The sequence below is a fragment of the Pipistrellus hanaki genome (assembly GCF_964339955.1).
Source record: "Pipistrellus hanaki genome assembly, chromosome: 9".
Lineage (NCBI taxonomy): Eukaryota > Metazoa > Chordata > Mammalia > Chiroptera > Vespertilionidae > Pipistrellus > Pipistrellus hanaki.
Window position 1 is genome coordinate 76,509,473 of NC_140511.1, and position 26,124 is coordinate 76,535,596.

Genomic DNA, 26,124 nt, shown 5'->3' on the forward strand with positions numbered 1-26,124 from the left:
CAGCAGCTGCCATCGATGTAGGAAGTGAACTCGGGACACTGGGCAGTGTGACCGGGATACTGGACTGGCGGGCGGGGGGAGGAAAAGCAAAAACAAACGGATCTTTCTTCTTAGACTCTACTTTATTTGGTAAACTAACCACCATCACGCCCTCCCGCCTCCTCCTCACTGCAGGCAGCCAGCCCCCCAGACACAGAAAGGCTGTGGTTGGAGGACCACCCACCATCTCCAGATTCTATGCTCAGGCACCCAGGGCCTGGTGGTCAGGTCTCCAGACCCAGAGCTCTCAGAGGCAACAGAAGGAAATACAAGGAAGCCCTCACTTCAAAGACAATGAACCCTTCCCGCCCCTCTTCCCGTGTCCCCAAGGCCCCCCACACCCCAACCTAAATAGAGATAGCAGAGGACAGCGCACGGGTGTGACACACAGCGTCCCCTCAGCCGTGGAGACACCCCTCCCTGGAAGGGCGGCTGCACCAAGGCTTGGTGTCCCGCGTGGGGCCGGAAGCAGGTGCGACATTAAAAATCCAGGGAGACAGCCGCTCCCCGGGTCCTGGGAGCGGGTTTAGTTCTAAGAAACCCCCATTTCCACACGGTGACTGTGGCTTCTGGGACAGCAGCTCAGGGAAAGGCTTCCCGTGGCCGAGAAGACAGCGGCGGGGGAGGGGAGACGGGAGGGTGAACCTCCCCAGAGGCTCTGCGAGAGGGAACCCCGCCCGGCTAGTGGATCCGCGTCAGCTCCTCCACAACCTTGATCAGGTCGTCGGCGGTGGCCTCTCGCTTCATTCCGCTGCCGTCGTCATACTGCGGAGGGAAGGAGGAAGGTGTGCGGACTGCGAGGGGCTCCCCCCTTGGAGTGTGGCCCAGCAGGTCTACTGACCATGAGCTGGCTGGGAGCTGCCGCCTGGGGGACAGGCCGCACTTCCAGGATAGGATGGTCCCCAGGGGCACCAGCTCTAGGAAGCAACACCCCAAACTGCAGCTCCAGGGCCCTTCTCTTCCTGGTGGGGTTCTGGCCCTGCCTCCCTCCTGTGGGTCTGCCGGAACCCCAACATGGCCCGAGGTGCCTTCCGCTAAAGCGCACGGCCCCTGGGTACAGCCGGGCGCCTGGTGGGGACCCAGGAGGCGAGCTCAGTTATATCTCCTGGTCCTCGGACTCCACTCCCTGGGCAGCAGGACAGACAGGGGCCACTGGTCTCTGGGAAGCGAGGAGGGAGGCGCCGGGGTTCAGCGGTCCCGGCGAGCCAGGCCTGCAGAGGGCTTGTGTGGCGCCCAGAGTGGACACCGCACAGCTCACCTGAAGGTTTGCCACGACCTCCTGCATCTTGGGCCGGCTGATGTCCAGGAAACTCTCAATCAAGTCCCCGTCGATGAAGCCGGTGGCCGGTTCTGTCTTTCGCTCCGTGTGAAAGGACCTCCAGGTGGAGGAGTTAAGGAACGTGCCGTCCGTGGAGATGCCCTTCCCTCAGCCACCCCCTCTGCTCAGCCACAAGCTGAACCACCGGGGCCGGAAGAGGAAACAGGCCCAGCCGGAACCCTCACTGCTCTCCGGACCACCTTGGAACCGAGACCCGGAGAATCACACCTGCTCCAACAGCTCTCAGCAGGGCGATCTTCACTCAGCATTCTAAAGTGCAGCTCGGGCTCCAGAGCTGCGGGCGGTGGGCGGGTGCACCCCCGGAGAACCCCTCCTCCAGGCCCAGCCAGTCTGCACAGCTCACTCACCCCACTAGGCTCAGTGAGAGGAGAGGCATGCCCCACCTACACCTCAGCCCTCCCCCAGCGACAGCTAGGCCACACTGCCCTGTCACAGCCTGACGGATGCCAGACTCACAGCAGGAGCCCCCAGCTGCACCCACTTCCTGACTGGGTGGTCTCCAAATCTCCCACAATAAACAAACGCCCACTATGTGAGTCCTGGGTGTCCCTGGGGTTGGGAGGGCTGATCCTCGGGCTTCTGGAATTTTCAGCTTCTTCATTTCCCGAGCTCCTGCCAGCCTCTCTAGTAAGGGCCCCCCAACACCATTGTCCCAACACAACCTCTGAAAGGAGGCTCCTCTGTTGTCATAGAAACCGACAGTTCCTGCGATGCCAAGAGGCCAGAGGTTTCAGGGACATAAATGTACGTTTCCAAGAAGAGCCAGGTGACGTGGTGATACGTACGGGTTAATTATACGCTCCTCCCTACGGCTGTGCGCTGGACTGTCCTCTAAGCTCCCAAGGGCCTGGTCCCACAGGGGCCGTCAGGGTTCTTGGACAGCAGTGTCCGGAGCAGCTGGCCGGCCGCTCCCCGGAGGCGGCTGCTCGGGAAGGATATAAGGAGTGCTCGATCTTGCCCACGCTCTTGATGACTTTGTTGAGCCGGTTCTGCATGTCCAGCAGGAGGTTGTACCAGCTCTCGGACAGGGAGGTCACCAGCCCTGCGGAGCAAGGGAGCCCGGAGCTGCAGAGCCTGCTGGGCAGGGAGGCAGCCCAGGCGGCAGCGGGGGGAGGCCCGCTCCCTGCTCTTCCCTCCGAGGCCGGTGGGAGCCCAGCAGGTGGCCCTTACCAATCATGCCGTTGACCGTGCCGAAGAGCACGGAGCCCTGCGTGGGCGTGGACGTCTCGCCCAGGTTCTGCATGACCAGGGAGCCGTGGCAGAAGACGTTGACGAACTCGCCCAGGTGGAAGAGCCCGACCTCCTGCAGGTGCTGCCGCTCCTCGTCGGTGGTGGCCGCGCTGGAAGGCAGCGCGACAAACTCACCACCCGAAGCCCGCGGCGGGGGCTGCCCGAGAGGCTGCCTGTGACCTTGTTCTCCTAGCAAGAGCCTGGGCTTGTTCTCCCACCCGTCGGCCCGGCCCTCCTCCCACGCTGTCACCCACCTGTCCTTCTGACACACGAACAGGTTAAAGGCGTTCTCAGCCCCCAGGAAATTGTCATCGTCCAAGATCTCCACGGCGCTCATCCAGTTGGGGTTAAAGTCCCGAGCAATCTGCAGGCGTGCGGGTGAGCGGGTGCAAACCAGAGGACGGTCAGCAGAGCGCCTGGAGCCGGAGCTGGGCCCGCCGTCCTTCAGCCAGAAACCAGCGCCTGCCCGAGGAGGCCCTGCCCGGCGTGGCAACGGCCACGCTAGAGGTTCTCCCCGCTCGGGCCGACGCAGCCAGTGGCTGCAATTACCCCGCAACGGAGCTGCTCGTGGTTGGGGAGGGGCTGGAGGAAGACCTCACCGACCCAGGATGTGCCCTCCAGGAATGTCCCGGTCTCCCAGGGCTGCCTGCCCTCCCACAGGCCCCCGGGCAGGGCCCGGCTGAGCGAGGCAGCTCCCGTACCTCCTCGAAGTTGCCCTCCATGGGCTTGTAGGCGAGAAGCAGCACGGAGCGCATGAGGTCACCCACCAGGATGAAGTCGCCCTTGGTCTTCAGGTAGAGCGCCATGATGTTGTTGTAGTGGTTGCACTCGGTGCGCAGCTCCTTCTCAGCCGTCCACTCGTAGAGCCGCACCTGGGGGCACCATGTCTGCTCACAGGACTGTCTGCCTGTCCTCGTCTCCCCTCAGCCCTCACCAGGGCACGAGGCTGTGAAACAGCCTGACGAGGGCTCGCGTGAACACGCCAGCATTTACATCTACGAGCTATGAAAGCAGCGAGCACCTCAAACATGAAAAAGGAGCGGCAAGACAAATGCTACGCCAGCAGAAGTGCCAGCACCACCGTGAAGATGACAAAAGACGACTTCCTGTGACTGAGTTTGGGGGCAGACCTGCAGAATATTCTAGAAAGAAGATCCATCTCCAACTTTGCCATCAGAAAGGAACAAGGTTGCCTCCCCAAAACCCACCTGTTCCGAACCCTTCTCTAACATGTCTGCTCCTGAAACCTGTGACGCAAGCCCAGGGACATGCCAGGAGAGTCAACCGCCTCAAGTAACTAAGACTCCGGAGCCCCAGCCGGGTTCCTTCCCCTCTGCTCACTGTCGCTGAGTCACAGCCACGTCACCAAGAGAATGAAGATGCTTGGACATCGGCCGACAGACACACTCAACTCCCGGGAGAAGCTGCCTTGGCAGGCAGTTCCAGGTCCTGTTCCCTCCCCCTCACGTGACTTCACCTGGATCTTGAGCTTTAATGCCACGAACATGACCCGCTGCCATCTCCACCCACCGCTCACCTGGCTCCACGCCTCCCTCATCCTGCTGCCTACCGACACCGAACTCCTGGTGTGGCCATCGCACTAAGACAGGTTCATTCTCTGTCCCGACTTCAAAGCACCTTTCCCGGAGCCTCCGAGCCCCTCAGAGTTTCCTGGGGACCCCTGGCTTCAGGATGGGGTGGTCACTCGGAAGACCAAGCCATGACTACAAGCTTGGAACTTGAAGTCCACCCTCCCCTGGGGAGGACTGGGCTGGAGACCGAGGTAACCCCTCGTGCCCACAGGATGAAGTCTCCACAAAAACCCCCGACCTGCAGGGCTCAGAGCCCTGGGCTGGTGAGCACCCCCATGACCGGGAGGCCACGCACCCCACCGCTGTGAGGACAGCGGCTCCGCACACAGGACCCTCCTGAGCAGGGACTCCCCTGGTTCACACCCACGTGCACTCGGATCAGATGCTCCTGCAGTCCACCTAACCAAGCCTGACACCTGCTCCAACCCAACCCCTGGCCCCCAGCCACAGGCCCCCCACTGCTTTATCGTTAGCACTGGACACACAGGCCCAGGAAAACGGGGAGACAGCCTGTGGACCAGGTGCGCAGCTGAGGGAGGACAGCCCGTGGCTGGGCCTCACCGTGCTGTTGATGCTGGCCAACAGCTTCCCGTTAAATTCCACCATGGAGTACACGGCCCCTTTCACTTCCTTCTCGGCCACCGTCTGCAGCTTTCCTGGGGGAGAAAGAGATACTCTGAGTCTCCTCCTGATGAGCCCACGCTGACTAATCAAAGGAAACTGAGTCCCCCTCTGGTCTAGCTCCTCTGACAGCAGGAAACACAGCCCGTGTAGACTGGGGTCACCACACAGATGTATGAGCCTCAAGGTCATGTCCCCGAGCTCCTTGCCTGGAGTGCCCAGCTCTCTCAAGAGGAAGACCAATTCCATCGTGTCCACTTGTTCAAGGGTTCTGGGCTGAAAACCAGTCGTTAGGACCGTATAGGGAGGGGAGACAGGAGTGAACACACCGCCTTGAAGGGGGATAGAATCCTAAATGCGGAGCAACCAGGATTCATCTCTCACTTGAGCACTGGATTCTCCTCCCGCTCTCTCGCCTCTCCCCGTTTCTGCCTCTCCCCGAGCAGAAAAGGCAGCAGCACATGCTCGCACGTTCATGCCACCGCTCATCTACTCCAGAACGCATTCAGGCGACAGCGTGAGAGGAGGGAGAGGCTCATGGCGCAACGACTACCACACGTCCTCCCACTGCGGACTGAGGCTCTGAAACCTGGAACAGTCCGCTTCCTTTCAGGCCTCCAAGCTCTCCCAGGCTGGAGACCGGGCCACTTACCATCCGAATACTGAAACACCACGATCCGGCCCTGCTTGGGCTCCGCCTCTTCCGGGTACACCATGGCTGTGCCCACAATGAAGTACGTGTTGGGGTCTTTGCCCAACTTGCAGGAGACCAGGCTGAGGGCATACTCGTTCTGCAGAAACTGGTGGGCATGGAGCACTAGAAGAGAGGGCAAAGGGTGACTGGCGATGACCCACACGCACGTAACCCTGCGCTGGAGGCTCGCAGAGCGGCTCTGGGCAGAACCCAGGTGGTGCCAGTGCACGCGCCTCCGGCTACTCCTGCCCCCCCAGACTCCCTCCCCAGCCTGCCCTGGCCTAGGGGGCCCAGCCCTCCTGCCTTCCTCGCTGAGGACGGTCTAGCACAGAGACCACCAAGTTCTGAAACACATCAGGACCGGCGGCCTCGTTTAGGGAGCAGCAGGTACAGATGGCGGCGCCCGCACCTTCGAAGGTGTGCTGGTCAATGATGAGGAGGTTGTGCACCTCCACCTCTTCCCCGAAGGAGGTCTCGTGAGGGGCGGTGCTGCTGGAGAACAGCTTGCTGGAGCTGACGCTGCTGGACAGGGCCTGGGGACAGAAGGGACATCAGCACCCTGAGAGCAGACCGCGCTGGCAGCATCAGGCTGGGGCCGACGGGACCAGGGCAGAGACCGCGTCTGAGCGAGAACTCTGGAGGTTGGCAGCTCGAGTGGAACCTGAGGAGCGGGCTTCAGAGGACATGGGGACGGACACGGACCTAAATTCCCTTTGGAACTGACAGTGGCCCAAAACAGCACGGGAATCTAAGGGTCAGCAGAGATCACTGAGACGGCGATGCCACATCCATCCAGCCAAGCTGAGGAGGAAGCAGGGTACCTAAGAGAGCAACAGACTCCACCTCTCCCAAGGGGAACAGCAGGGGGCACTTCCAGCAACAGGAAAACGGAAGACCTCTCGGAATTAGGGAAGAAGCCCTATCACAGATCAGGCAGGACAGGCAGAGCACCGGGAACGGGGCACTCAGCCAACCTGCCCGTAAGCGCAACTCGGGAGTGGCCTGTCACTAGCACTCAGATGAGAAAAAGTAAAAGCTACGTTTGCCCGAGGTCAGCAGCCAGCAGTGAACCTGTCAGACTCCAATCCCATGCTCTTGACTATCATGCTACGCTGCCCCCCACTACACACACCCTACAAAGTGCCCAATGATGAGAGGAGAATCACTCAACCTGCAAAGCTACCAAGCAGCAAAGCCACCGACAGCCACCCGTACCCCGAATTCTCAACCCTCCAGTGAGGGGGCCAAATCCAGCTCCTGCCTGTTTTACAGCAAGTTCTCCTGAAGTCAGCTGTGCCCGTGGCTCATGGTTGCGCTCTCCCGGGCAGAGCTGAGCAGATTAAGACCAGATGCCCTGAAAGCTGAAATAAGCCTGGCCCTGCATCAGGCCCGATCTTTGTCCGCTGCCCTCACCTGGGTGCTGGCACTCGGCCTAAGAGCAGTTGTGCCCCCACTCGAGTCCTGAACTTCGATGCGGCTGGAGAGGACCCCAAAACACTGGGACACTTCCTGGTAGCAGATCTTCCTGCAGAACAGTGCCTGTCAGAGACCTGGTCCTCCACGCACTACGACCACCCCAACCGCCCCCTCCCCCGCGCAGCGCCTCACCGGGGAGACTCGTAGAGCGGCACCGTGCGGATGTGCAGCTTCTGGATCTCATCGATGGTGCCGATGGTGAGCGTGCTGTTGTTGGCCAGAGCCAGGCTGGAAAGAGGGTCTGGGTTTAGTGAGGAGACTCCAGGAAGGACAGGATTCTCGGAGGGAACCCCACGGGGAGGAAGCCAGGCAGAATCCACCAGCTGCTCCAGGGCAGTGGGATGCCGAGGCTAAGAGCGCCTGGGAGACGTCCAATCCGGACGCCTGGTCCTACCGCGGAGGTCACGGAACTTTCTGGGTGGCCTAGGCTGACTGACGAGCTGTTAGTTTAATGCTGAAGCATCAGCATCTACAACAGATTTCAACAGCACCTCTGCTGGCGGGCTGCTGAACCAGATTGCCCCCCAGAAAATGCCCTGCCATTCTCACACTTGCCCAGGCAGTGCTGGGACGCCGGTGTCCGCTCTAGGTAACTACACAATGATCTCCAAAGCTGCGGGTTAAACAGATAAAAAGTAAATAAAAGTGGAGCTGCAGGTTCATCGTCTGAAGCACCTGAGGTTTGCTGAGAATAAGGATTCTGGGGTCCAACCTCAGGTCTACGGAATCAGAACTAAGGAGTCCAGAAGATCTGCACTTTACAAAGCTTCCGGGATTTCTCTGGCAGCCAGCTCTGAGCGCCTCTGCGCTGCCTTCCCATCAGCTCTGTCCTGACTGGCACTAGGGAGGATGCAGGGGAGGGTCTGAGGAAAACGCCACGAGGCTCAATGCTGGCTCCTGCTGCAGACACAGGCTCACCTGTCAGGATAGCCATCGGAGTTGAGGGGACACATGTAGTTCACTTCCTTGAGGTTGACATTAGAGAAGACCAGCTTGTGGTTGCTGCTGTAGATGACAGTGGGGCGGTCAGAGCAGGCGAAGACATTGGTGGTGGAAAGCGACCGGAAAGTCCTCAGCACCGTGGGCTGGGTGCCCAGCGTCACCTTCTTGCGGTCGCTCAGCAGGCCTAGAGACGGCATCGGAGAAGGGAGGAAAGGGACAGGGCGACAGCTGGGCTGGGAAGGTCCCCAGGCAGCACCTTCAGGCCGAGCGGCGACAAGCCAGCCTCCCCCGGCAAGCGCTGCTCTCACCTGTCTCGATGTTGAGCCCAAAGTAGAAGAGCGCCCCGTCCCCCAAGGCGCAGAGGAGGTAGTGGCTGCTCTCAAAGGTGGTCATCAGGATGGACCGAGGGATGATCTCTGTGGGAGCGGCACATCAGTTATCGCCCCACATTCCGACCAACCCCAGCCCAGTCCGCACAAGGTCCGTACCTCCACCCAGCATCTCCTTGTGCAGGAGCTCAAACGAGGGCAGCTTCAAGATCCGGGCCGATATGTCTGTCCAGAGGCCGATGGCACAAAGAGGGGACAGCCCATTGCTGTCCCCTAAGGGGGTGATGTCCAAGCAGGCCACTTCGTGTTCCATCTCTGTGTGGCTGAACAGAGAGGAACATGGCAGAGGGAAGGAGCCGAAGGGTGGAGGAGGCCCAGAGGACAGGAGGGCAGGCAGACGGCACACACCTGATCTGCCGGAGCTCCTGCGGGTGGATCTGCAGGTAGAAGAGCGCCCTGCCCACGGCCACCACCACCTGGCTGCTGTTGCAGGAGGCCACGCTGATGTTCCTGCCCTGCGGCTCCTTCCACTCGCTCACCAGGGCTTTGGGGTCTTGAGACACCAGCCTCACGGAGGCAGAAGTGATCTAGAGGGAGAAACTCTGTGTCTGAGGCCTGGCAGGGACCACAGCTGCCCTGGGAATGAGCTCTGGAAGCCCTCCTTCACTGTGTACCTTTTCCCAAAGCCTGCAATGATGAATTACAATGTTATTTTTCATTGAAGCCCCATGAAGACTGGCCTCAAGCAATTGACAGTGTGCACACCTGCCACCGGAAAGAAGGTCTGCTGCTTCTCGCCTGAGTGAGGCTCCGGAAAGGAACCAGCAGCGTAAGCCCCTGTGACGCCAGCCCAGCAGTTTTTATCAACCCCCAAAATGAGACCTCTAAAATATCAAGTCCTTTCTTTAATACATGTTATAGCATACCAACTTTAATAATACCCATTAAAAGCAAAAGCGATACACTTGGTAACAACACGCATTATCATCCAAAAATTCTTGGTCATAAAGTCAACTTATTAGCTGTTCACACTGACCACAGTATCATACACCACAGCAAATGAGATCACAGACTCATGAGATACCATGGTGTCTACTCATGAAGCGTACTTCATGGTGACTCTTGTAACTTTTTAAAAAAACGTATTATGTAAAGCATTAAAATGAAGAACTTAGAGCTGGAAAGAACAAGCACTCTAACTCTTGTTATTTTCATTTTGTAGATACCTATAGGATGTAAAACTTATCAAGGTCATAATGCTGACAGGATCCTCAGATGGTGGTCAACATTCTTACCACCTTACAGGCAACCCAAGAGCCAAGACCAAGGTCTGAATGACACATCTTGACCCCTTTGCAAACCTGGCATTCAGCATTCACAGGCGTATCAATGAAAGCAGAGATGTTTAAGCCAGTCCGACCTGCAACTTCCAACACACTAATTTCAGGCCCTGGAGCGAGGGAAGGGTCTCTCAAGCCCACAGCCACCGTGTAGGGGGCAGGAATGCTGAGAGAGGCGTGTGTTCCCGGCATGCAGAGACCGCGCAGCCACTACCACTGATGGTGCTCCTGGCACACACAGTCATGTAGAAACGTGCTGCAGAAGCGAGCAAGAGTGTTCTTTAAAAGGAGAACTAGCCAATGATGTACAGTTACTTGGAAAAGGTGTCAACTATGTCATGATGTAAACTTGTGAGGCTTTATAATACCCAAGTTCTTTACTGTGTACAAATCACAAAATTGTGTTGACATTTTATAAATTTATTTCATCACTGAAAAGAAACAAAGGGCAGGTTGATGGCATTACGTATCACTTCACCTTAACCATCAAAATGGAGCTCATATGTGAGAGGAAAGCCCTTTATGATAGATCTGCGAGCTGTGCCAGTCCTCAGGCCACAAGCTAGAAAGCACAGACAGAGCAATCAGCACCAGCCCCCCACACTCAGCCCAGACGGGAAGAACCTTCCCTCCAGTTCCTACCAAGTCCGCCACCGCTGACTGGCTAAGAGGAAGGCAAGAGGATGGAAGGTGGAAGCAGTTCAATGACCCTCAGGCACTCAAGTGTTGATCTCCACTGGCAAACACCAACTCTGCCAGAATGGAGAACAGCTCAAAAAGGTGAGGTGGTGCGGTGGGGATGCCAATCAAAGAGCATCGGGGTCACCCCAAACATAAAGATTGCTGGGGTGAGGGGGCGGGGCTCAGCAAGCAGGCTCTCCAGGACAAGAGCCCCACAGCAGGCACACTCAGAAGAGCTCTGATTCTAATAACTAATATGTGCAAAACGCTGCCAACAATCAGTTTGGTAGCGTTATGACGAATTGTTTTCCTTCTTTGTGCTTTTCTATATTACCCAACAAGTACGAGTTAATATTATAGAGGAAAATGAGTGTCTCAGAAGACAGGGTCTAAGTATTAAAACAGTAAAGCTCAACATATCCATAGGACAGCCCGGCCAGAGAAGATCATGACAACACACAACACACACACCTGCAGAGGAAACGGCATTAAAAGTACAACTCCCGAGTGAAGAGCTGCTGAATGTGCTGAGCATTGGGTCATCAAGTAATTTAGTGTTTTAGAGCCATAAACACGGGCTGTTGTAAAATCCGGGGTGCTCTGCGCTGCACTCGAGGTCAAATTCAAGGACATGGGGCCTGCCCTTCTCAGCCATTACCTGAATAAGCTGCTGATGAGCCACGTTGCCGCAGAAGAAGGTCTGCTGCTCATCCACAAACCCCGTCAGCTCTGTTTCCTCCACCTCCTCCCCGTTCAGCATGAGCACTCTGCAGTGGGAGGGAGCCTCGGTGAGCCCAGAGCCCGCCACCTTCCCAGGAGCCCCTGGAGCCGGCCCAGCACCCGCCACCTTCCCAGGAGCCCCTGGAGCTGGCCCAATGCCCGCCGCCTTCCCAGGAGCCCTAGAGCCAGCCAGGCGCAGCTCACCTTGTCTGGCCCACGAAGGAGAGCACCAGAGTATCATCAGTCTCCCGGGTAGGATCAGACCGCAGTGGCCACAGGCCTGGAACAAAGATCAAGGGTTAAGACTCACGGCACAGACCAACACATCTGAGGAAGGGCCAGCTGCCCCCATGGGGAGAGAGGAGAATCTGGAATATGTCCTCAGTTGAAGCACACACTGTGTTCCCCCGGGGTAGTAAGACTCTGAATCTGATTTCAGTAATACATTTGCATAATTAAAAATCTATTTTTTTTTAAATATAACATTAGTCTTACTCCTTTACCCCTCCCTCTAACCCATCCTTCAAATAAGTAATCAAGAATAGCTTCAAGCCCGACCAGTGTGGCCCAGTGGTTGAATGTCAATCTATGAGCCAGGTCACAGTTCAAGTCCTGGTCAGGGCACAGTCCCCAGTGTGGGGAGAGCAGGAAGCAATCGGTCAATGATTCTCATTATTGATGTTTCTCTCTCTCCCTCCTTCCCTGTCCTCTCCCTCCCTCCCTCTCCTTTCCTCTCTGAAATCAATAAAAAATGTATTTTTAAAAAATCATAGGAGTTTCTAGTTTGTCCTTCCAATTTAATTAAATGTATTGAGGTAACATGGCTAATAATTCAACTTTATTTTGTAATTTGGAGAAACTGGTAAACACTGTATCACAAGCAAACACAAGCACAAGAGCCCGTTACATACTGTTGTGCGGCCTGCTTTCTCATTACATGCCGAGCCCTTATCAGAACCGAGCAGGCCCTGTGGGTGCCAGCGGCACGGTGTTGCATTATGTGGCTGTGCCAGCTTACTAGTAAGTCTGCTGCTGGGCACTTTCTCAGTGGGTTTTGCTGCGACACTCAGGCCACAGAGAATAATCTGGCGCTTATGTCATTTGCTGCAGATGAAGGGCTGTGGGCAGCGCCCAGACTGGGGCTGCCGGTAGGTCAGCAGCTGGGCTGTAGCTGGGAGGCATCGCTGCGAGCACCAGCTCCTCAGCCTCACCATCATGAGGTGCTAAACTTCCAGGTTTTGGTCACCTGGCAAAGAATGCTAGCACTATTTTGTTTTGATTTGCATTTCTTTTAATACAAAGTGAGGCCTGTAACCTGTCCGTTCATGTCTTTGCCAAATTGAGGACAGGAAATCTGTGCTCTTCCAAAAATTTTTTTTCTAAATTAGGGAGAATGGGTCTCTGGCTAGAAAATAACATGTTTTTAACCAGTTTGCCATTTCTTCCTACTTCAGTGTTTTGTCTTTATCACATAGGAGGGTTTTATTTCTCTTGTTGAATTTATCAGTCTTTCTTTTTGGCTCCTGTACTTTGAGTCATGGTTTAAAAGACCTTCCCCACTCCAAGATTAGAAAGGAATTCACCAACGTTTGCTCGTAGCTTTGGTATGGCTTCGTTTTGTTACATTAAGTCTTTGATCATTTATTGGGTCGGCAGCTAAGTAATTGCGGGTTTCACACATATATGGCTTCAGTTGAATTTTTAGGTTTGCAGACGTAGTACAAATGTAAAACACATTTTGTTATTTGATAGTTGGCTATTCAGCTGTTAATCAGTAAAAAAAGTTTTTTGATCTGTTTTGTAGTTTTCATTTGGCGTTCGTTGAAAAATGGAAAATCAAAAGGAACATTTTCGTCATATTTTGCTTTTTTATTTCCGCAAAGGGAAAACGCATCGCAAGCTCATAAAAAGTTATGTGCTGTTTATGGTGACGAAGCCTTAAAAGAACGGCAGCGTCAAAATTGGTTTGCCAAATTTCGTTCTGGTGATTTTTCACTCAAAGATGAAAAACGCTCTGGTCGTCCAGTTGAAGTTGATGACGCCCTAATCAAAGCAATAATCAATTCAGACTGTCACAGTACAACACGTGAGATTGCAGAGAAGCTTCATGTATCACATACATGCATTGAAAATCACTTAAAACAACTTGGCTATGTTCAAAAACTCGATACATGGGTTCCTCACGAACTGAAAGAATCACAGTTAACGCAACGCATTAGCAGCTGCGATTTGCTAAAGAAACGTAATGAAAATGATCCATTTTTAAAACGACTGATAACTGGCGATGAAAAATGGGTTGTTTACAACAATATCAAGCGGAAAAGATCGTGGAGCAGGCCAGGTGAACCAACTCAAACAACATCAAAAGCTGATATTCATCAAAAGAAGGTTTTGTTATCAGTTTGGTGGGATTACAAAGGAATTGTCTACTTTGAATTCTTACCACCCAACCGAACGATCAATTCTGATGTCTACATTGAACAACTAACGAAATTAAACAATGCAGTTGAAGAGAAGCGGCCCGAATTGACAAATCGAAAAGGTGTTGTATTCCATCATGACAATGCAAGGCCACACACATCTTTGGTCACTCGGCAAAAATTAATGGAGCTTGGTTGGGATGTTTTGCCACATCCACCATATAGTCCTGACCTTGCACCATCTGATTACTTTTTGTTTCGATCTTTACAAAACTCCTTGAATGGTAAAAATTTCAATAATGATGATGATGTCAAATCGTACCTGATTCAGTTTTTTGCTAATAAAAACCAGAAGTTTTTTGAACGTGGGATTATGATGCTGCCTGAAAGATGGCAAAAGGTCATTGATCAAAATGGGCAATACATTACAGAATAAAGTTATTTAGTTCTATGAAAAAATTCTTTTAAAAATCCGCAATTACTTAGTTGCCGACCCAATAGATTCTAGCAAGATGCACATGTACAGTATGCGTTCCACCTTATTTTTTCCCAATTGTCCGTTACCCCAACATCATTTATTAAAAAGAATCACCTATCTCACTGAGATGCTGCCACTATCATACACTAAATTCCCGCATATATTGTTATTTCTGAACTTCCGAGTCACTTATTGTTATTTCTGAACTGCCTATTTTGCACCAAACCACACTTTGTTTCTTAAGTTTAAGTGTTTTGTTTAGTTTATATATATATAAATATATATCTATTTACTATATACATTATATATATATATATATATATATATATATATATATATATATATATATATATATATATATATATATATAATGTATATAGTAAATAGATATGTATTTGGTTAATCCTCATTTAAGGATATTTTTCCATTGCTTTTTTAGGAGGAGGGAAGAGAGAAACATTAACGTGAGAGAGATGTACAGATCCGTTGGGCCAGGGATTGAACCTGCAACCAATGTTGACCCGGAATCAAACCCGAGACCCTTCGGTATGCAGGCTGGTGCTCCAATCATTGAGCCACACCAGGCAGGGCTTAATATGTTTTACCAGCTGATAAGGCTTGTCCTGCATCACTGCTCTTAAGTTTTCCTGGCTTTTCTTGTTTCTTGCTCTTTTTATTTGGACTGACTTGTCATCAAGGAAAAAACTACTGATATTGATACATCACATATAAAAAGTCAGAACAGCTTTCTAAAGATTTGTAAGACCTGGCTGTATCTTTTTTATTTGAACAAGCTAGCCTTTTAATCTTTCAAGAGTACTTTCAAGTTTTATGTATAGATTTTGCACATTTCTTGTTAGACTTATCCCTTGATATTTTACCTTTTTTGCTGCTATTGCAAATTACCTTTCCCTCTATTATACCTTCTAATTGTGTTTTTTTAAAACAATAACTTTCATTACATTTGTGTATATATACATGTATATGTGTGTGTATACATGTATGTATGTTTGTGTGTGTGAGAGAGAGAAAGAAACATCAATGATGAGAGAATCATGGCTCGGCTGCCTCCTGCATGCCCACTATTGGAGCTCAAGCCCACAACCCGGGGATGTGCCCTTGACTGGAATCGAACCTGGAACCCTGCAGTCTGCAGGTCGATGCTCTTATGCACTGAACCAAATCAGCAAGGGTATCTTTAAACTAAAGTTACCGACTTCAGGCCATTAATTTTATAACCTGCCACCCTATTAAATTCTTAGTCTAGTTTTTCAGTTGATTCTCTTGGGCTTTGCAGTTAGTTATATGACCTCTTCCTTTCCAATTCATAAACCTCTATTTCTTTTCTGCTCCCATCCTGTTTCTTTACATTCTGAATTTCTTCATTTTAGTTGTAGCTCATATATACAACTTTAAACTGGTTTTGCTTTCTGATTCGGTCTGATCACCTTTTCCTTGTAATAGGTGAGTTTAGCCCATGTACATAGGGTGCCAGGTCCCTCATAGGAGATACAGATACTCATACGTATGTTTGGTGTCAGTCCTGTTGTATTACTTTAATTAAGTGATGTTTACTGCTTATATACTGCAAGTCTTTCATTCTGTACCTTTCTTTGATCTTTCTGATTACATCCACTCTCCTGGGCTTGAAGATTTGCATTTTGTCCTTGAAGTTACTCTCCCTTCCTGTGATCTCAGTCCCCACTTCCCGTGGCGGCTGTCAGCTCCCTGTACACAACCCCAAATTACCCTGAAACCTTCTCTCCCCATTCTCCCCTTCACTATCCAATGTTGGGCAGCAGCGTTCTTTATAGCTGTTGGGCATGTTTCAGCTTCCACCACTCCACTGCACCAGGACCTTCTTCTTTCTTTGCTTTTTGATCAGCTTTCCTCTAGCTCTCACCCAACTGCCTTCCCAACATATAACAAGGCCAAGGCCACGGTCATTCAAGTAAGATCTGCACCCTACATCACGAAAGGCTACCTTTGATGCCGGGTAAGTCAATGCTGGCATGCTCGTGGATTCCGATTCCATTCCGGATAATCCGCAAGGAACCTTCCTTGAAAGCCCCCGAGCAAGTGACCAGCTGCAAAGAGAGACAAGGTTTTTAAACACCCCCCGAGCCTGCGCCTTCACGCTGAGGCCCAGCAAGTACAGCAGCTGCACATGGACCCAAGGAGCCTGCCTGGGGAGCTGGGTTTGAGGATGCAGACTCGACAGTCTCTCCAACGTCCTGACAGACAGGGCAGGAAGCACATCCCAGTCCAAAAAGCAAAGACTCCTGCTACTTACCGCCAGCTCCCTCCCACTCCACCCGGGGCCCAGCTACTGGAAAGATCACAGGACCTGGAATCAGACACCTGCCATTTACTAGTTGTGGGATCTTGGTCGCGTTTCTGACTCTCTCTCAGCCCTTCTGAGATGGCCGAGAACCCCTATCTGCCAGGGTGCTGTGCGGTGATGATGTGTATCAAGTGTCTGGCAGACCAAGATAGGCACTCATAAAAGGCGGTTACCCTTCTGCCACTGGCTTATTGAGTGAGGCTCTTAAAAGTCACGTGCAGTACACGCCCCCCTTAGGCAAACGCAGGAGGGCAGCTGAGTGGGCACACAACCACCGTCCCAGGAGGGCCCTTACCTGCCCCTGCCCCTGCCTCTCCAGGTCCACCACGCACATGTCCACGATGGGCCCCAGGTTGGTAAAGGTTTCCATGGCCACCACGTAGGAGCCTTGCTCGTTGCTGTCCACATTGAGCTAGGAAGAAAGAGCAGTCAGTCCTGCAGCATGCCCAGCAGACCCCACCCCAGAAGAAACGGTCTCACCCCACAGAACCTCCGTCCTGCGGGGGTGCCCTCCCTGTGGGCGGGGGGGGGGGGGGGGGGTGCGCCTGCGGAGGGGATTGCTGACAAAGGAACATGTCCCACAGGCGACCCCAACCAGGCAGGGGTTTCTAATGAAGCAGTTTAGAAATCAGTGGAAAACGTTTGCAGATATTTTCTGCAGTGGTCCAAAACGTTCATTCTAAAGGGGAGGCAGCACGTTAGACCATGACCTTCTGCAGACGGAGCTGCGTCTTGCTCACCATTCCCCACAGCACCCAGCCCCACGTGAACCATGAGGAGAGCTCGTCAAGGCAAGGCGCACAAGCGATCGAGCAGATAGCTGGACAGTAGGGACAGGGTGAGCGGAGGGAATCCTGAGGGGCACTGAGCACAGGACCCTGACGAAACAGCAGCGAGGCCGTGGGCAGCAGCCAGAGAAGAAAACATCTCTCACCTTCACAAGCTGGGAGTCACCAAGGCGAGACCCGACAAACACAACGCCGTTGTCCAGGTACGTCAAGCACTCGGCAATCGAGGTCTAGGGAAGGCCAACAGCACGGGGGCATCAGGACGCCTGTGGCTCCCGAACAGCGTCCTCCCCTCTGGCCGCGCCAAGAACACACACCGCAGCCGCGGTGCCCACAGCTCGCCATTCCAAACCTCAGGCCACCCCACACAACGGCCTGATCACTGACGTTCCTGACTACCCGCTGACCACATCCCTGCAGTCGGAGAAACCTGTAATTTATCTCGAAGGTGCCGGCTCCAAATGACCCCTTTAATCCCAACTTCAATCGCCTCAAAACTACTGGAAACCCCTAAAAACACTGCGTAATTCTTACCGCGTCTGCACCCCTCCTCCCAGGTGTGATGTAAGCATCGTTAGGGTCATCTTCCCTCCTGTTTGCTTGCTTGCTTTTTCTGCTCTAGGAAGTGCCTGGCTGCCTGAGACCCTCCATCTCACTCCCTCCAATACCAACTTCCGCAGCAGGATGGCACGTGTTGCTGGGTAATGGAGCCCGTCACAGTGGGGTCAGTGCCCCGAGGAGAACGCAGCAGAGGAGGAGCCTACCTCTCCGAGGAGCTCCACACGGAGGTCCTTGAGGGTGACCGTGCCGTCCATCTGCTCCTCCTTCTCCAGGAGCAGCATGAAGAGCCGCCCCTCCATGTCCCCCAGCAGGTAGCGGGAGCCATTGGGGTCCACGCGGTTGTGACACACGATCGTGCTTTGCTGCCAAGAGGGAGGCAGTCGTTAGAGGTGAAGAGTCTGCCACGAGCAGAGCGCAAACCACTCTCCTTCCCACCCGCCAGCATCGCATGTGCTGGTGCAACCAGAGGCGCTTCACTTTGAGGACAGTTGTCTGAGGAGTTCAACATGTTATTCTAAAAGGTTCGGTCACATGTTACTCTATTGGAAACTAGGAACAGAGGACTAGAAAGCAGTTGTAATTACTCATGGACTATAAATGTTGCCAGAAGTTTTGTTAATGTACCCTCCTGCCTCCGTTCACCTCCTGCACTAATGCTACTATAGATTGTTACTTACCTTCAAGGCTTAAATTTTATGATTTTAAGTTTTAAGATTTGGAATTCCTATGACTAGTTTTTAAATGTCTATGTAATCTGCCCTGGCAAACATCTATATAATCTGGCCTGGCAGGTGTGACTCAGTGGTGAGCGCACTGGTCACACACTGGAAGGCCGCAGGTTTGATTCCCGATCAAGGACACTCACCGGGACTGCAGGTTAGATCCCTGGTCGGAATGTGCGGGAGACAATCAATTGATGTGTCTCTCGCACATCAATGTTTCTCTCTCCCTTCCTCCCTCCCTCCCACTTTCTCTAAGAAAAAGGAAAAAAAATATCGAGGATTTTTTTTTTAATAATATATTTTATTGACTTTGTACAGAGAGGAAGGGAGAGAGATAAAGAGTTAGAAACATCGATGAGAGAGAGTCATTGATCAGCTGCCTCTTGCACACACCCCCACTGGGGATATGCCCCTGACTGGAATCGAACCCGGGACCCCTCAGTCCCCAAGCCGACACTCTATCCATTGAGCCAAACCGGTTTTGGCTCGAGGATTTTTTAAAAAGTCTGTATCATTTATCACTATAGTACTTTACATGACGCGAACACTGCAAATACTTAAATTTGCAAAACCTTTCCCTTCTTAAAGTTAGCCCGGCCAATCGATGGAAAGGACAGACCTATTCTGTTATTTCTCGCTCACAGTGAGCCCGCAAGCTCTTCCTAAGCACCAGCAGGCAAGCCTCTGTGTTCCCAATGACCTCACTGTCTCACACACTCAGTGACAGACCGCAGACACCTGTGACCCTCCTGACACATGGGGAGAAAAAGGGGAGCAGGGCAAATGGGAGTGGGGGGTGGGGGGCAGAAGAGAAAAAGAAAAGCCGCTCACCTTGATGATGGGAGGAGCGATAGCCAGGTACTTGTCCCCGTTGTGGTAGGTGATGGACTCCTGCCCGATGATGATGGCGCCGCCAAAGGGCTCGGGGACTGAGGAGAGAGGGCCGTTAGAGGGCTCTGCGCGGGGCTGCCCGACTCGAGACAGCAAGGGCACTCGTCCAGTTACATGAGGCAAACGCAGACCATCGTCACCTTTTTTAAAGACGCCCTAACTAAGCCTTTCCTTTCCTCCTTGTCCCTGAGCTGTTTTCCCCATCATCAGAGCCGTCACTGAGGAGCCAACTGGCACTGAGGAGGAGTGTTAGGTTTCTCTACTCGCTGGGGCACACGGCGTGGTGCGGGCCAGAGCCCAGACCAGGTCGTGCAGGTCTGGAGTGCAGCCCAGGCTTTGTCAGGAGGCACGGGCCTGGGCAATCCCCTCGGGCCCGCTTCCTCCTCTGTGCAGCGAAGGCGTCAGATGAGATAAACTCCACGGGCCCCTGTCCGTTTTTAAATGTTATGCTCAAAATAAAATAGCCATCTGCCATCTGCCACTCTACAGATCAACTTTAGTGTTTTACAGTTAATCCCGTATAGGAGAAAATTCTATTTGGGGGAGTGAAAAACAAGGCAATCCGAGACAGAAACGGAGAAGGGAAGGAAGCACGTCCAGAGGCGGCACACGCTGAGCACACGCTTGCCACATTGAGCGCTGGACGGAGGGCAGAGCAGGAGAGGCAGGATCCAGGGAACGGCCCGGACCCCAACCAACCTGCAATCACCATGGAAGCTTCCGCCTCGACATTTTCCTGTTTCCAGGGGCCCTTATTGAACTCCTTCTCTCGCAGAGACACCTCGTAGGTTTTTACGTGCCGCCCCTGCGGGTCCTGAGGGGGAAAGGTGGGATCGTTAGCCTGAGGGAAGGAGAGGGGCTCTGAGCATATGACTTCCTGCCATGTCAGCCTTCCCATCCTGGGACTGGGTATTGTCACTGAAGCTACTGTTACCAACAGCAACAACCAATAAAGGCTTACAGATTAGAAAACATGAGCCTAGCCAGTGTGCTCAGTGGTTAGAGTGTCGTCCTGTGCACCAAAGGGTCACAGGGTCACTCAATTCCCAGTAAAGGACACTTACCTAGGTTACAAGTTCAATCCCTGAGGCCACTGATCAATATGTCTCTCTTACATCAATGCTTCTTAATCTCTCTCCCTCCCCCTCTCTCTCTGCCCACCTCCCTTCCACTCTCTCTAAACATCAAAGGGAAAAATATCCTCAAATGAGGATTAACAACAAGAATTTAGAAAAAAATAAAATTGTTATACTGTACCAACCACTACAAGATACCAGCCTGGCTTGTGTGGCTCAGTGGTTGAGTGTCGACCTATGAACCAGGAGGTCAGGGGTTCGATTCCCGGTCGGGGCACATGCCTGGGTTTCGGGCTTGATGCCCAGTGTGGGGCGTGCAGGAGGCAGCAGATCCATGATTCTCTATCATGGATGTCTCTTTCTCTCTTTCTCTCTCTCTCTCTCTCCCTCTCCCCTCCTCTCTGAAATCAATTAAAAAGAATTATTTAAAATAAAAAAAAGATACTAAGTAAATACGTAAATGTGTGTGTGTGTGTGTGTGTGTGTGTGCGCGCGCGCTTTCTACATTCATTTCTTAGCCTCAAGGAAATTTTTTTCTCCAGCTAAAGAGAAAAAAATAAACCTATTGAGAAGCTAAATACACACAAATTTTTAAAAAGTTATCTGCTAAATTCTTAAAAGCATTCCGATGCGGGACACATTGCTACTCTCAAATTAGTCCAAACCTCCAGGCCTCCGCTGTCAACACCAGCGCCCCTCCTTTTTCTGAACCATGACTCACTTTGTCCGGGAGCGGCCGTCATCCCTGCGAGATACAGCGCTGGGCTTGGGGGAAGGATGGCCTCAAAGGCCGGACCAGGGTTTACAGTTATGAGAGGAATTCAGAGGTTTTCCAGGTCAGGGACCGCCTTAGCCACTGTGACAGTCCCTGAAACACTTTCCTGTAGATACTGTCAAATGGAACTTTTGACACAAAACAGGAGATAAAATAATTTCCAGTTGATGAAAACATTTTCCCATCAGTGACTGAGGTAAGACTCAACTTCACAAAAAGTTTAGCCTGGGGTTTGGATTGGGCCTACTGAGACACAGAGAAACGGACAGGCGGTCACACAGGCAGCCCCAAGGCTGGACATGCAGCCAGAATAACCACCGTCAGAATTTTAAGGACCTGACATTTATAAAACTGAAGGGAGAGGAATTCCAAGTTTTTATTTCAGCTCTGCTAGTTAATACGCTGTAAAAAAGAGCAAAGTGCCAAAACCGGTTTGGCTCAGTGGATAGAGCATCGATCTGCGGACTGGAAGGTCCCAGGTTCGATTCCGGTCAAGGCATGTACATTGGTTGCGAGCACATCCCCAGTAGGGGGTGTGCAGGAGGCAGCCGGTCGATGTTTCTCTCTCATCGATGTTTCTAGCTCTCTATCCCTCTCCCTTCTTCTCTGTAAAAAATCAATAAAATATTTAAAAAAAAAAAAAAAAAAGAGCAAAGTTTCCTAAATGGTTTCAACTTATTAGAATGAACCTTGCGCCAACCAGCCTCAGAACCAGAGCACGTCTAGTGCCACTAAGAAATCTACAAGAGTGCATGTCAGTGTATTCTAACAGTTCACACAGCTGTCCGTGCTTCCCTGGCCACACGGCACCCGGACCCGGGCTGCTTCCTTCCGTCACTGGCTCAATGACATGCCAGGAGAATGACCTCATGCTGCGTGGCCCTCTGAGAAAAGGCCTAGGTCTCACCGAGACAGGCATGTTAATCCAGCGCTCTGCCACCTGCCTCCGCAACAAATCTGCCAGAGAACAGCTGCCCCCGTCCGCTCCGCTGAAGGTTTAAGCGGACTAAAATAGAAGCCAAGAGCCAGCGAGGCACCAGAAAGTGAGCTCGGAGTAAAATGCCAGCCTTTTCTTAGAAGACATACATAAGGCATCACCAAGACATGGTGAAGGCAACTTCCACAACATTTCTCCTAAGTTCTTTCAATCGATATTTTTAGAGAGAGGAAGGAAGGGAGAAAAAACATGGATTTGCTGCTCCACTTATTAGTGCATTCATTGGCTGATCCTGTGTGCGCTCTGACCGAGAACAAACCGGCAACCTTGGCACACTGGGACGACACGCTAACTGAGGCCCATCTCTGTTTTAATAATCCCCTAGCATGCTGTAAGAGACCAAGACAAAGTACAAACTGGGTCACCCTACAAAATCCCCACGGATTAATCCTGCTGCAAGCCTCGGAGCTTGCTTCCTCCACAGGAAGTACCACTGCACTCAAGTCGCAAACCAAACCTGACCCACATGCAAACGTACATTAAGTACAACTGCCAACGCGCCCACGAAAGCCAGGCAGTTCATGCAGCGAAAACGCACTGCTCTGCCCAACCACACGGCTTCCCCCTCTCCTCCCAACCGGGTACCTGGTAGACAAAACAGATGGTAGGTGCTTGGCACCCGTAGAGGAACTTGACGTCGATGACGTGCAGCTCCTCCAGGCGGATGTTAAAGGCCTTGAGCTCCTTGTTGTCCCGGTCCAGGGGAATGACCTTGAAAAGGCCATCGTAGAGCCGCAGGCCAATCATCCGGCACTCAGGGTCGATGATGCCGATGATGCCCGTCTCTGAGGGCCGGCCAATTCGGTCCTGAGGAGGGAAATGGGGTGAGGGGAGAGCCTCACACCCACAGCACAGAGGCCCCGCACCCCTTTCCCAGGACGGCTTAGGACGGGTGGTAAAACTGGCGGCCCCTGCGTGACATGCAGGAAACCAGTGTCAGAGCGTCTTTCTGTAAAACACTGAACTCCATGGGTTATTTAATTTACCCTGTCCCTCAGACTCTGAGCAAACTAGAGAAGTCCTTTTTAAAAGCCCAAACCCTATGTTTTCTCCTTGTTTCCCTGGTCATGGAGACAGCTGCCGGCACTTCAATTCCCTCCATCGAACCCTGCAGCCCAGCTGGAAGGCTCATCAGCGGAGCAGCCTCACCTGGACGTTGCCGTGGGCCCGGGTGATGATGTCGATGCTCTCGCCGCTCTGCTTGTACTCCAGGATGCAGGCGTTGTACTTCGCTGTCAGGATGAACAGTAGGTCCTTGCTCTCCCCCTGGGAACCAAATTATGCCGTCAAAAGAGGTTCTTTTTGAAACAGAAATTCCTGGCCAGCCTTTAGACATCGTTCTTTAAGCATGCTAAATTACTTAAAGACTTTTTTTCTCCCTGAAGAGAAAATCTACAGTGAGTATATAACATAAGTGCACACAGGTGAAGGGTGTGTGCGCAAGACCAGAACTCAAGCTGGCAAACATCGAATCCTCACTGTCATGATTCCACGTCTCTGTTCTACATTCAATTTCTTCATCTATTTCCGTATCAAGCTAATCGCAATCATTCCATTCAAATTCTGAAAGATGAACGTAAGGACTTCTCTAATCTCCAAGTATTTGGAGAAAGAGGAAAACCTGTGAATAACAATGAAGCTAAAATGGACCTACAGTCTTACTTATTAACACAGACCCCCTAAATATATTTTGTTCAAAGGGGCTGTAATTAAAATTCTAACCACTGCTTCTTGTCAGATTCATTACAATATAATGAAGTTAAAAAATAAAAAAAAAGCCAATATAATGAACTAATATGGTGGCTAATTAAGTAAAAACATTTACGTTATAATAATAATAATGGGATAACTAGTAACGTAACAATGAATGCTTGCTGCAGGGCCACTCCGTGTTATTAAATCAGTTAATCTCCACACTAAACCAGGGGGTTGGAAACTTTAATCCCCATTTTGCAAACAGAAAATAAGGCTCTGGAAGATTAAGTAACACCTAAAGTTAGAATTCTTTTTTTTTTTTTTTTTTTTTAGATATATTTTATTGATTTTTTACAGAGAGGAAGGGAGAAGAATATAGTGTCAGAAACATCGATCAGCTGCCTCCTGCACACCTCCTACTGGGGATGTGCCCACAACCAAGGTACATACGATTGACCGGACCCGAACCTGGGACCCTTCAGCCCTCAGGCTGACGCTCTAGCCACTGAGAAAACCGGTTTGGGCTAAAGTTAGAATTCTTGAGGACTGAAGCCAGGGCTGCCCTACTCAGAGCCAATGCTCGGAGTCACCATGACGACCACAGTATGGTGACCCACATTCCCAACTGCTTCCATTTCCCCTCTCACAGAAGTCCACTCGCTCAGTTTTTCCCGTCAAGTTCTCCCACTTCTAGGAAGCTTGTTCAAGAGTTTAATAAGTTAAAGCCAGCCCCTCAAAAGGAGTGGTTTCTCTCCTTCGCCTAGCTCCGCCCATCCCAAGCAACGACAGAAAACAACACAGGACCAGAAAACAACACTGGACCCTGGACTGTCTCCAAGGTGGGCCCCACCCTGAGCACTCACCTTGGGCCTGAAGAGCTCCATGACGGCGATCTTCCCGTACATGCCCACCTCTTTAACGGGCCGGAGCCCCTCCGCGGTGACCACATAGATCTCCAATCGCGTGTTCTTGGCAATCAGCAGGTTCAAGTCTTCCGCTGAAGTGAAGTGTCCTGAAGGAACAGAAGAGATAGATCCTCTCAGCGGTGAAAGCCACAGCTTCAGAATCCTCACCTAATTCACAGACCGCTCCAGCTGCCTCCAGGCACTGCTCCCATCTCACCAGACCCCGCACCTCAGTCTCTCTCACTCACGCGGCCGTGAAAGCTGCTTCTCCAATCAGAATAAGAAAATCGGACGAGGAAACCTGGACAGGGTGTAAGGGCAGCGTGTCCTTCAACTGGCAATGACTGTGACCCCCCTCCCGATGGCTCTGCACCCTCCCCTTTCCTTTTCCTTTGGAGAGGGCACGCGCATCCTCTCACTGAGGGACGCAGGGCTGGAGACAGTGCTCCTTTCCATTACGTCCTTACCTAAATGTTCGCCAAATCCTTACCAAACAAGCAGACCCGGTCACAGCTCTGCACCAAAACACTGCTTTGTCCACACCTCCTGCCCTCCCAGTGTCTACCAACAAGCACCCTCACCCACACTTTCACCGCTTCCAACTCTCTGACAGCAGTTAGCATTTGCTGCAAGTTTGAGGCCCTCGCTTTGCTGAATACCGGGTTCAGGACTGATTATTCCCGTGTTCTCCATCTGCCCGGAGTTAACAAGGCAGACCCAGCACCGGGTTGAGCCGTGCTCACCCGCCTTCCCAGCAGCGAGTAAACAACAGCCCCAGGCCAAGAGGACTCCATCCAGTCCAGCTCTGGGCGAGGGCGAGCGTTCCCCACACCCCTCCACCGCCCCTCACCCCGACCCCCACTCGGCCCCAGGCTCTTCCGAAGGAAAGTTATGACCCCCAAGTCGCCCCCACCACCGCCCCTTCCCCCAACCACACGAGGCCCTTCTCGGGGCCCAAGCAGCGCCGCACGGCCACCTCACACTTCGCTCTCTGTCCTAGGGGGCCCGTCCCTGTCCTCGAGGTCAGATGATCCTCCCAGGACGAAAGGGGACCCCCAAAAGCAGCGTTTAAACCCCAAAAGCGCATGTGGACCCAGCTTCTTTGGAGTCGTGGGCTAAGAGAGGTTCCTCGGCCGCCGGCGCCCTCCATTCTCCGGGCCGGAACTCGCCCGGCCGCCCCAAGGGTGGCGGGCCTCCCTAGGCCTCGGGGGCCCCCAGATCCCGCCCTCGCCGGGGTCTCCGGCCCTGGCAGCCTCACCGGTCACGCAGCCGTTCACGGCGGTGGGCTTCTGCGCCGTTACCACGTAGTTGTACGACATGTCGGGGACTGGGGCGGCCTGTCGAGACGAGAGCGCGACGATAGAGAGGCGGACACCAGCGGAGACACAGGGGGCCCTACCCGCGCGGCGAACTCCGCGGCCGCTGCCTCCGCCCCGCAGACACGTTGCAGCCCAGAGCGGCCGGGGCGC

General features: G+C 52.6%; 1 protein-coding gene across 1 annotated transcript; it reads right to left on the bottom strand.

Annotated features, from left to right (window-relative positions):
- Nucleotides 1-103: 103 nt before the first annotated feature.
- DDB1 (damage specific DNA binding protein 1) lies at nucleotides 104-26,118 on the bottom strand. Its single transcript, XM_084893809.1, has 27 exons — nucleotides 25,914-26,118; nucleotides 24,614-24,762; nucleotides 23,205-23,321; nucleotides 22,641-22,862; nucleotides 19,907-20,021; nucleotides 19,148-19,245; nucleotides 17,798-17,956; nucleotides 17,180-17,263; nucleotides 16,541-16,657; nucleotides 15,886-15,988; nucleotides 11,208-11,283; nucleotides 10,942-11,050; nucleotides 8,671-8,849; nucleotides 8,422-8,585; nucleotides 8,242-8,349; nucleotides 7,910-8,117; nucleotides 7,124-7,219; nucleotides 6,929-7,040; nucleotides 5,925-6,048; nucleotides 5,474-5,638; nucleotides 4,762-4,856; nucleotides 3,310-3,480; nucleotides 2,863-2,972; nucleotides 2,549-2,718; nucleotides 2,318-2,420; nucleotides 1,298-1,421; nucleotides 104-804 (listed from the first exon to the last, which is right to left on the bottom strand). The coding sequence occupies exons 1-27, from the start codon at nucleotides 25,972-25,974 to the stop codon at nucleotides 721-723; spliced, it is 3,423 nt and encodes a 1,140-aa protein (XP_084749935.1). The 5' UTR covers nucleotides 25,975-26,118; the 3' UTR covers nucleotides 104-720.
- Between the last annotated feature and the right edge of the window lie 6 nt (nucleotides 26,119-26,124).

Coding starts and splice junctions, on each gene's coding strand:
- DDB1 (XM_084893809.1), bottom strand. CDS start 25,974: ATGTCGTACAACTACGTGGTAACGGCGCAGAAGCCCACCGCCGTGAAC. Junction 20,022..22,640: donor CCATCTGTTTTGTCTACCAG/GTACCCGGTTGG, acceptor TTTCCCCCTCAG/GACCCGCAGGGGCGGCACGT. Junction 2,719..2,862: donor TTCGTGTGTCAGAAGGACAG/GTGGGTGACAGC, acceptor GCTGCCTTCCAG/CGCGGCCACCACCGACGAGG.